General features: G+C 42.1%; 1 protein-coding gene across 1 annotated transcript; it reads right to left on the reverse strand.

Annotated features, from left to right (window-relative positions):
• Nucleotides 1-5172: 5172 nt before the first annotated feature.
• Nucleotides 5173-8075, reverse strand: LOC145459046 (uncharacterized). Its single transcript, XM_080337625.1, has 3 exons — nucleotides 7952-8075; nucleotides 7576-7781; nucleotides 5173-5933 (listed from the first exon to the last, which is right to left on the reverse strand). Exons 2-3 carry the CDS (start codon nucleotides 7769-7771, stop codon nucleotides 5419-5421), a joined length of 711 nt encoding a protein of 236 aa, XP_080193751.1. The 5' UTR covers nucleotides 7772-7781; nucleotides 7952-8075; the 3' UTR covers nucleotides 5173-5418.
• Between the last annotated feature and the right edge of the window lie 3203 nt (nucleotides 8076-11278).

The following is an 11278-nucleotide window of genomic DNA, read 5'->3' on the forward strand; positions in this document are numbered from 1 at the left end:
AATCAGCCCCAAATTATTCATTGTTAAGTAGATTGGCAGTGTGACGCAACAATGCTGTCTGGCGAAACGAGAGACTAGCTCAAGAGCAAGGATGCGGCCGAGCGGCGAGAGTGGGATCAGCTGACGTCGCAGCAATAGCAATGAGCAATCGCGTCGCAGAGAAACGCTGCGCTCTTTATACTTTTTCTATGCGCTTCGGTACAAGCGAGCACGCCTTATCAGCCTTTCCTTGACTTTTAAGGGTAGACCTGGGTCCACAGAATGTATTAGGGCCCTACCAATTTTCGCGCAATATCCTTCAGCTGATAGAGATATGTAGGCTACGTCTAAATAGTCTACATTGGATATGTCACATTATTATGATATCGATTGCCTTAGCCCGCTAGTTGCGTAGGGCTCCAGAGACGCGTGGCGCTGTTGATACTTTCTATAGGCACTTCGCTAAAAGCGAGCACACACCAGCCTTTCCTCGACTTTTAAGGGTAGAACTGGGTCCACAGAATGTATTTGGGACCTACGAATTTTCCTGCAATATCATTCGACTTATAGAGATCCTTCCGTCTAGGTATAGCTATATACATTAAATATTGTATTAGCCCGCTTGTAGTGTCGGTCCCCAGAGGCAGGTTGCGCTGTTGATGGCGGGTGTCGCTGTCGATACTTCCTATAGTCGCACACATTACGAGCCTTTCGTTTACCTGTAATAATAGTGGTACATAGAATGCATTAGGGCCTTATGAACCTTCACGCATTCTTCTGCAACTTATAGATCTTTCCGTCTATGCAGCTATAAACAATAAATATGTCAGTGTCAGATTATGAGGTCTACTGGCTTAGTCCGGAAATAATGCAGGATTTACTGGCGATTAATGACGAGGATTAGGCACCGAGAGTATCTTCCCGGCTATCAGTCGGGTCTACAGCAACGGTAACCAACGCAGATGTTGCGAATTCGCTGATTGCTTTAGGAATAAATGACATGACCTTCACTCCGTATGGGCACCAAACTGTAAAGAATTGGATGATGGATTTCGAGAAATCCCGCAACAAAGACAGGCTGGCCAATGGCCGTGCAGCAGGGCAAACACTGTTTACATGCGGCTGAGTTTTTTTTATCAAGAGTCTGGAAGAGCAGATGATGCTTCGCATTTATTGCTGAAAATTATAAAACAAATAATGTATAAAGAACAAGACACGTCGGAGAAATGGAAAGGTGGGGAGATAACATCATATGAGTGCGACACACTAGAATACCTTGGCGGATACGCAATAAAAAAAGCGATTTCAAAATTCAGTGGAAACAATGTAATAAAAATTCTTTCTACTAAACCGAAAGATGGCAGCTTTATTACGCTAATGGAAAAGAAATCCGGATCTCTCCATTGTCCTTCAGAGGATCTGCTCAGTTTAATGCAAAAAATTTATCACTTGCTCAGCATTGAATTCAGCCGTCGGCCGGACAGCATCGATACCCGTGACTTTATTGAATCACTGATGACTAATTCTTATTATCAGTCCTTTATTCGAAAGATTGAACAGACGATGCTGCCAGAATCAGATCCCGAGTTGATGGAAAGAGTACTGACTTATAGCCTACATATCTCTATCAGCTGAAGGATATCGCGCGAAAATTGGTAGGGCCCTAATACATTCTGTGGACCCAGGTCTACCCTTAAAAGTCAAGGAAAGGCTGATAAGGCGTGCTCGCTTGTACCGAAGCGCATAGAAAAAGTATAAACAGCGCAGCGTTTCTCTGCGACGCGATTGCTCATTGCTATTGCCGCGACGTCAGCTGATCCCACTCTCGCCGCTCGGCCGCATCCTTGCTCTTGAGCTAGTCTCTCGTTTCGCCAGACAGCATTGTTGCGTCACACTGCCAATCTACTTAACAATGAATAATTTTGGGCTGATTGTGGGGGTTCCAGGGCCATGAGTGGAATAAAATTTATATTTTCGTAATCAGTGCAGAGTCAGCTTTCGATTGATACCCGATTCATCAAATTTAATGCTCGGCAAGCCGGTCAAAAATGACCGTTAAATTGCCTGTAGCCAAATGGAAATTGTGACGTGATACAATTTCATTGAACCGTGAGATTTGCTTGTGTCGACACCATATAGGACACTATGATTATATTATGTCGATTGAAGCAGCTGGAAACGCAGTCACAGAGTATGCAGTGAAAGAGTTTACCACAGTGATTTAACAATACCCTCCATCGTCGTAATAAGTTTTATCATACATGTAACATATGATCCATCAACACACGGCCGCCAGCACATGCATTTCACATCACGCGCTCACGGCCGCACAATTATGCCTCCACGGCCGCATGCGGCCGTACGGCCGCAGGTTGCCCACCCCTGGACTAGAGTTATTTTGCGCATAATTTCGAAGAACGCGCTCGCGGCACACTTGCGAGACGTAAACGGCACACTAGTGTGCCGCGGCACACCGGTTGAGAACCACTGCAATACTAAGTAAAAACCCATTGTGTTGGCGGTAAGGGATAATTACTGATTGGCAGCGCGCGTTTGTACCGTAATCATAATTCTTGTCTGTCTTTCGTGTTCCAGAATTGTCGCGCTGCGTTACTGCTCAGTCCAGTGACAAATGCCGAGCGCGCGACGATCAATGAACTAAATTCGCAATCATCTCAGCGGGAGATCGCGTCGCGTTGCATTGTGCGATGGGATATGCGTGCAGCCGTGCACAGACCAATTTCGCTAATTGGTCGCGGCCCCGCGTAACACTGATTTATAATACGTCTTATTGAATTGCAACGGAATATTAGCGTCAGAATGGTCATTTCGAAAGGACGGGGTTTTGAGTTTCAAAAGGGGGGGGGGAGGTTCCTACACCACCCTGGCTACACGCCTGCCGCCACCCCATGCACAAATAAAAGTCGGCGCCTATGAGTCTAGGGCTTGTACGCTGCTTAGGGCTACATTTAAAACAAAAATAAATATAAAACAAACATGTTTAAAACTAAGGCCCTTGTTTAAAACATGTTTTTTATTGTTTTTTTTTAAAGCCCTGGCGTCGCGAATATTCAATTCTGACGTCATAGGGGATTGAAAATTGAAAATATAGGGTAAATATAGCACCTTAGCTGTTGACCGACTATTTTGAGGGTTCCAACCATCACGTCGGATATATCAAGTGGTATAATTGTCCGTAGGCTCAAACAACATGTTTTTTATGGAATGTTTTTTACAGAATTATGGCATGATTTTGCAACTAAAGAAAACATAATTTTGTTTTTTAAAAAGGCCTTTGTATAAAACACTGTTTAGAACTTGTGTTTTGAAGTGTTTTAAACAACCATTTGTTTTAAGTGCATGTGAAACCCTAATAGCGGCCGTCAGCTACCCCGGCAATACTGGTTTGATTCCAGTTAGTATAGCGTGGTAGGTTTATCTGGGCTCCTGCTCATCTGAGCCTCTCGATCTTACGGCAACAAAAAGTCCACAGAAAGGGCCCGGTTAAGGAGGTACTGAAAGAAGCGAATGGCAAGGGAAAGACAGCCGAATAAAGCTCAACACATTTTTTTTAGTCAACCGACCACGAAGTGGGAAAATTCACCATTTTTTCAGGATTTTCCTCTGGCATTGCAAGTCTGAAAAAAGTCAAAAAAGATGACGAATCCTCAGGACGTATGGTAACCCTAATTACGGCATCCTCCTATATATGTTCGTTACATCGCATTGTGTATCGCATTGCTGTACATTTTGTGTGTCTTCATTGGATAAAAATGTATAATCATACGATCAAATTAAATTATATTTCATGAATTGCCACAACGTAGAGAAAGTATGTCACAGGGGGCAGAGAGAGTCGGTAGTTCGGTCCGCATTTGCTCAACATTAGGCTACGGTGTCTCCGAAAGTTGCAAACGGCCAGAAATGGCTCGCATCAGTAGCCTACGTGGCGCCTACCCTATACCCCTGTATCGATTAGTTCAGTGCTTTTTCAACCTGTGGGATGGTGCGCACTTGAGCGGATGAGAAATTGCAGTGCGGACGACAAACGTGGTGCAGATCAGTGCGGGTGAAAATTGCACACAATTTTTACTTTTTCTGACATGGAATAATTCAAATAAATTTAGTTGGATGTTGGTAGCCCGCAGTAACTCGGTAATTTTTTGTCATACAATTTTTGTCAAATACAATGAAAAGACAGAAAGTAATCGAATCGGCCTGATGAAGTCTGTCAATCAAACAAACAAACTAGCAATTCTATAACAATAAAAAAACTTGTCAAAGTGAGGCATGCACACTGAGTCAAAAATAATCGTATAAAATAGGCAAAGCGAATAAAATAGAAAGGCTTGAGTTCGTACGATAGACGTAGGATGGTATCGATTACGTACCTTATACTTTTGCGATTTCGACGCAAGAATTTCGTTGATAAAGAGAATGTGTTGCCTGCGTTTATGATGTTTTCACTAACTAAATGATGAAGATGCGCGAAAAATCTAATTTGACGTAATTCAATAATTAATTATCTACATAATGATAATATATAATCTAGTCTACTGCCCTAAATAATGGAAGTAGTGTGAATATAAGGAGAGTTCTAGTGTTCGCCGAAATTATGTCATTTTTTTTGCAAAATCCACATTCGATCATTGTTCGGAGGCCTTTTGCTGCCTCTCGAGTATCGCTGTGTTGCGACGGAACAAAAGTCGGAAATAAGTGATAGCAATCTGGATAACCGATTTCTCGCTATAGCCAATGAAGTTCCAGCGATAGTTGTCTGATTGTAGGCCACGATTTATGTAAAGTTGTACAATGTAGGCCTACATCTAGGCCTCATAATTTTATCCGGATGGGGCGAGGCAACGTGGAACGCTTTCTGATTTAAGTAGAGAGAAACCACAATCCACGTTGTCTTGGCCGCCTGCTGTTGCAAAAAAGCAATCGGTGTGAAATTCTCATACCATCAAATGAGTTGTCTCTTGTATCTGAGGTATCTGCGACACGTGTAATTTCGTTACATGTTAACTCGGATTAAAATTATCTGTAGTATCGAACGCTGTTTTGAAATCTTGCTATAAAGGAATATTTAGGTCGTATCGCCTAGGGCGTGCCAGTAGACACGTACTCGCCGTGAGTCAAAACACGCACGAATGCTAAAATTCTTCATGTAAGTGAAAATACAATGATGCTATTCTTTTCACGATTCATTATTCGGATTTAACACTTATCGAACAGGTAAAGCATACTATAAACCGCGAAAAAATGTAAATAACACTGTGGACGGTCGAACGATCAACAGTTCAACATGCCATATAACACTGAAAATTTTGGCAATTCAGAGGGCGGGCAAAATTTATAACACTGTTGATAATAGGATGAACAAAGGAATAGGAAATAAAAATCCATAATGTCACGGGCGAGCCAACATTTCAGTGATGTTCAGTGATCATCGTCGGCTGGGATACCGTTGTTACCATCTTCTTCGGACGATCCAGTGTGGAAACCGTCGTCTCTTGATGAACACTGTGACTCATCATCGCCAAAATCACTATGCGAGATTGTGCTTCGATCTTCCTCGTCTTGCTCACTGATATTCGGCGATTGGTCTCCTCTACACTGCTTTACTGAGCTGTTGAAATAATCGAAAAATGCCATGTAACGCGACAAGTAATTGGGCGGTTGCAGTAGAGGAACGATCACTCCTGTCTGCAATGGGGAGATGTACGGTGTCGAGTAGCAAGGATGGAAGACGCTGCTAATTTGTTGGGGTGCGTGCGAGTATCTTTGACTGCCAATGATTCCTGCGCTATCTTGATATTCCGATGAAACCCGTTTTTTTCCGGAATCAGCAGTCGGTTTCTCTCGATCAGCTGAAGTCTTGACTGATTCGCAAATAGCCGGAGCTTTGTCGGCTTGACGAATCGTTGGTGTTGAATCCTTGTCGGATAAGACTCCTTCAAATAATGAGATTTCATAAGTCATTAGGATGCTTTTCGAAATCGCGTTTTCCCGATGCTTATAAACGAACTATGAACTTTATCAATAGGTAACGAACCCAGAGAGATTGTATTGTAGCCTACAACTAGGAACTTCTCATACTAGACCAGTGGTTCCCAAACGGTGGGGAATTCCCCACTGGTGGGGAATTTCGGGGTTTCTGGTGGGGAATGGACTCACTTTTTAAACAATATTTACAGTAATATTCTCCTTTATTGAATGTCGTTTTGAAATGCCGAGCGAATATTTCATAGCTCATTTGCAATTCAGCGATTCATATCATCTGTGACTCCAATTAGCGAGAATCGCCTGGATAGCGACACGCGATCTCCAGAAATGTTTTTATTCATTTGTACACCATCATCGGTCACGAAACGCAGTGATAGAAAAATTCTGATTCGTTGTAATAAGAGCTTATATTGCTAACATGTATTCAAGGGAGATCATGGACTCGCTAATTTATAGCACATCCGAACTTGTTACAAATGAAATTACATATTTATGTTATTTCAAGTTCTTTTAGTAGGCTATTGTGTGAAAGTGTAGTTTACGGCGGTTTATATACATATCGCCCTCATCAGTTCATCAACATCAGTAAGTTTATCTGACCCATGTATTATTCGGCATTTACGTGTGTAAATTGATGCTTCCCCGCAACATCTGGAAAATTTTCAAACCCCTCCTATTTTTCTGTTGGCTGCGCGCCGGGGTAGATACATATATTTACGGAGGGGCGTTTACGGATACCAGTTCACCGCTGCGTTAATTTTATTGTGTGCTGATCGATTCCTGGGATCTTAACAATCACCAATAGCACGTAATATTTACTAAGCAAAGTCTTGCAAAATTTTATTGGAGGTAGCACTTTAAAGGGTAGATATGGATATAGAGATTTTAGGTGGGGAATGAAGGCTCGGAAGAAATCGGACGTGGGGAATTACGATAAAAAGGTTGGGAACCACTGTACTAGACACAGCAGTCGGACGCTCGTCATTAATTACAAGAAGCCGTCCGCGGTGCCAGCAATTACGTCCTGTGAATGTTGTGGGATGGGAAGGATGCAGCACGCATTTCGATTGTGATTACAAGGCCGATTTAAAAATTCACATCGATTTGAGGTATAAGTGTTCGAATATAATCGGCATCACACGCGTTGCGTTTCGACACAATTCTACCTTTTGAAGTTTCTGGAATCTTGGCGCTTTTATACTATATAGGCTACCTAACCTATATGTAGGAATAGGATGCGCATTTTCTCATCGTCTCTGGCACCATAGAGATTACCATGGAGGGAAATAAGATTTTGAGTGCCGGATTTGGATTGGCATACGATTTCAGGATTTTAAATTGTAATCTCGACCAGAATTTCGGTTTCAAATTATATTTGATAACTGATATATATGTACTCCGAGTATTTCTATGGGCGAATATTTCATCAAATGTGAAAAAGCGATACTTGCACCTATTTATATGATAAAAATCGAAGTTCGTCACATTCGATTGCAATTCGAATGAAAACAATTATAGTTAGTACGTAATTGCCAGAAAATTGTGCACCACAAGTTGGGGTGAATCTTGACAGATTTATATAATTCTTACCGTTGTTTCTAAGAAAATTCCTCAACAATTCATTTTCTCTTTGCAGCATCTTATTGCTGTTCGTTAGGTATTGCACCTCAGTCTCCAACAATTGCATTCTTGCCTTCTGTCGATCTCTGGCACGTTGCGCTGAGAGTTGGTTCCGCAACTTCTTTTTCGTGACTTTATCAAAGGTTTCATCGAATAATCCTCCCATCGTATGTGCTCTGAACGCATATGAGAATATGTTACAACTTGGATATCCCATTTGTCGCCACTGCACGCAATTGCGATTGGCGTACTGGTGAGTGGCGGGGAAGTGTATCTGCGCAATCTTATAGCCTATTCATTCCTCAATCCTTCATCAGCTTTAGCAATCAGAATTAAGGAAACTTACCGGATAAATCTTTCACATTTACGTCGGAGAACCAATAGCGTAACAGCTTCAGTCTTAGCTCAGCTTATAGAATGACCTGACCTACTTGACAGCATTAGAAGATATTTATGTTTAGTTTCACATTCCTGCCCGCCGGCGTATAAAGCACATGCTGCATCGTGCTGGCAACACGTCATTCGCAATGATGTTTAATATGTTGTATAATAAGCGAAACAAAATCGTTTATCAAACTTTAATATCACAAAATATTCATTGTATGCATGCAATGTACGTTGACGTTTGAATATAGGAATGTGTCTCTGGCGTATCTATATATATATGGATGTATTTATTCCCGGTACTATTTATGTATTCAATGCGAATGCTTCACAATGCTGCACAATGTGCATACCTATTTTCAAGGTTTACACATCCCTCTAGGGCGGTGGTTCCCAAACGGTGGGGAATTCAATGGTTTCTGGTGGGGAATAGACGCATTTTTTCAAAATTATCCACAGGACAGTATTCATATTCACGTAGGTAGACACATGCGCAATTACCGTTACCAGGTAGCTGCTCTGGAATGTATGTATCGAACATTATATTGCGTGTTGTTCACAAAACCTCATTTTGAACTCTGGGTGGCCAATGATGGCGTCACAAACAAATCCAGCACGACTAGTTTGACGTGAAATAACGCTTTCGCGAAATTTTGAGCGTTACTGGTATCCGTTGACAATACGTTTTACGTTATTGGGTACTCATCCCCCACGAAAATACGTAGAATTTATAGAAATGGAGACTTCGGCGTCGGCGATTACTGTGCCACGACGCACCAAGACATATGAAGTTATAGGCCATATAACATGCGTGTGTGCCAGAACGATCAGCAGCGAGTAGACCTAGGCCGAGAAGGAATGCCCTTTTGGTGACCGAAAACTTCTATATATATACAATATACATATATGTTTAATTGTCCATAGGCGGCTAAATGGCTGGCTCCGAATGTTCCTGTCCTGGCGATCTGAGCCCCACAGGACAAATGCGATTCCGCAGGGAAAAATTATTTGCCAGTAAAGCAATACAAATTTGAAATCGTGCGTGCCTTTTACTTTTGTCGCTTTCCATATCTTTTGACATAGCAGGGCAACGGGTCTGCCCGAAGATGTTCAATTCATATTTAGGGGTCGTACCTTTTCCAAGACACCTCACTCAGCTCTACCGGTAAATATGATTACGTGAGCAGAGAGGGGATAAAAATTGATAGCAAATTATAACCCAAACCCAATCATATTGACCGAATCAAACATTAATTATCTAAATTTTTCGCGCCTAGCGCGTTTACGGTCCTGGTGGGGAATGAAGGCTCGGAATAAATTTGAAGTGGGGAATGAAGACAAAAAGGTTGGGAACCACTGCTCTAGGGGGCCAGCGCAATGCTCAATACGTTGACTATGTCCCTAAAATTGGAATTACATACTGTAATCGAACATAAGGACGTATACTAAACAATTTTAGGGCCAATGAAACGAAGATGCATTTTAAATTCTGTGAGGGCAGTTCCACGCAGTTTTTTTTATCGCACTTCACTGCAAAATGCACATCCAATTTTCATTCTTGTTGCGTCGATGCATATAAGATATTAGCAAGTCGCTTAATTGTGGATAATAGCCACGATAATGCTATCATACCCGTCAATAAGCGACAATGGGATCGGCGTGTCGAATTATAACTCAACTATAATTCCCGTACGGTAGAGTGCATAATTCACGAGAAATTTTTTATTCCAACTTAGAGGCGTTTACGTCTTGATGTATAAAAGTATTATGTACCATAGGGGTGTCCCTTGTTTGTCGTCAGATTATATTTTCATCTGCCCAAGACACGCAATATATAATCCGATGTAATAAACAGATAGGAGGATCCCGAAACGACCAGTTGCGGTCTCTCAAGCGGGCATCCACCTCGGTCTAGTGCCCGATGTCACAGTCTTCCTCGATGTAATCTTTCTTCGTCGGTCTTTTAGACGCTATTTGTTGTTCCTTTTTTCATCGGGTCCTTTGCTAGGCTTTTTTGTCGCCGTAAGAACAGCGACTCCGACGAGGAGCCCGGAAAAACTCCGTCGGCGGGAGTTGAACCCAGGCAGCCGGCGTAGACTAGAAATGTGACAGGACGATGGATTTCGCAGTTGCAATTGCACATCAAACATCCAGCGAATATTCGTAAGTATTAACTACTAAGTATCTAACAAACGCGCTATACCAGGTGTCGGAAACAGCTCGCGAGCCGCATATATGGCTCTTAGGGTTAGTTCGGATATCAATAATTTTCACTATCCAGATAACGGATATATCCGTATATTTGGAATTTAGCTAACCGGTTAACCGGATAGTGAATCCTAAGTGAGATAATCGATTTCACGAGGTCTGCATGAAAAATGGATCACAAAATCATTACACAGTGTAATTGCAGCTTCCTCCTTATAAAGCACGCCGCATCAATAGTGGCATCCTATAGCCGGGATCGGAGTTTTGTAACAAAGAGCCCACACGTATTAAATGCTCTTTCTGCTTCCACAAAATGGGCTGAATTATAGTAGTCTAAGCAAGTCTGAATATAGTAAGCAGCGCTTCCTTTTTGCCCATTCTTCTGTTTAGGTGTCCAGTAGGCCTACTGGAAGGACGAGTAGCTGATACCGGAATTGAGGCAGACATGATAGCTCACTCTAATTCCTCCATGAGAAATTCACATGATCAGGTCCGTAGCCAGCCGAAAAATAAGGGGGGTGGCAGGGGGGGGGCAAGGGGGGTGACAGTGGCGTAGCCGGTAGTTTTAAGGGGGTCAGAATTTTCTTTTCTAAACCCTAAAATTTATGTAAAATATTGCCTGCTGACAATTGCTCATTTATCAGTCCAACGCAGTACCTTTTTCTATAATAAGGCAAATACGCTTCCTTCAAAAGAGGTCTACATCGAACAAATCTAATCCGTCGAGTTCAATACGAAGTTTGTATGAATATAGAAACAAAGTTGGAGTCTCGCCGGCGACCAATATCATCGCGAATTCGCCGAACGCGATATCGTACGCCTTGAATTGGATAAGGCCCTAATTGATGATTGATCGTGCGTTGATAGATCAGAGAGAAAATTAGATATACCGGCTTTGGCTGTATGACCATTGACAATGCAGTTTTCAAATCCATCTTCTCTTTCTTATCATAGGAGTGAAATTGACTCCCTTGGAATTCAAATACAAAAATTACAAACATATAGCGATCTAGTATCTTATACATTCCCGATTGTAAGGTAGCTTGCAGGCATAGCCGTTAAAAGGTAGTCTTGTAGCGCA

This window comes from Botryllus schlosseri, chromosome 16 (assembly GCF_051294905.1).
Source record: "Botryllus schlosseri isolate E-star chromosome 16, Bs_hap1, whole genome shotgun sequence".
Taxonomy (NCBI): domain Eukaryota; kingdom Metazoa; phylum Chordata; class Ascidiacea; order Stolidobranchia; family Styelidae; genus Botryllus; species Botryllus schlosseri.

Bases quoted from the DNA above. Each gene is read 5' to 3' on its own strand.
- LOC145459046 (XM_080337625.1), bottom strand. From the start codon at position 7,771: ATGGGAGGATTATTCGATGAAACCTTTGATAAAGTCACGAAAAAGAAG. The intron at 5,934-7,575 runs GTAAGAATTATA...CATTATTTGAAG, and splicing joins GAATTTTCTTAGAAACAACG to GAGTCTTATCCGACAAGGAT.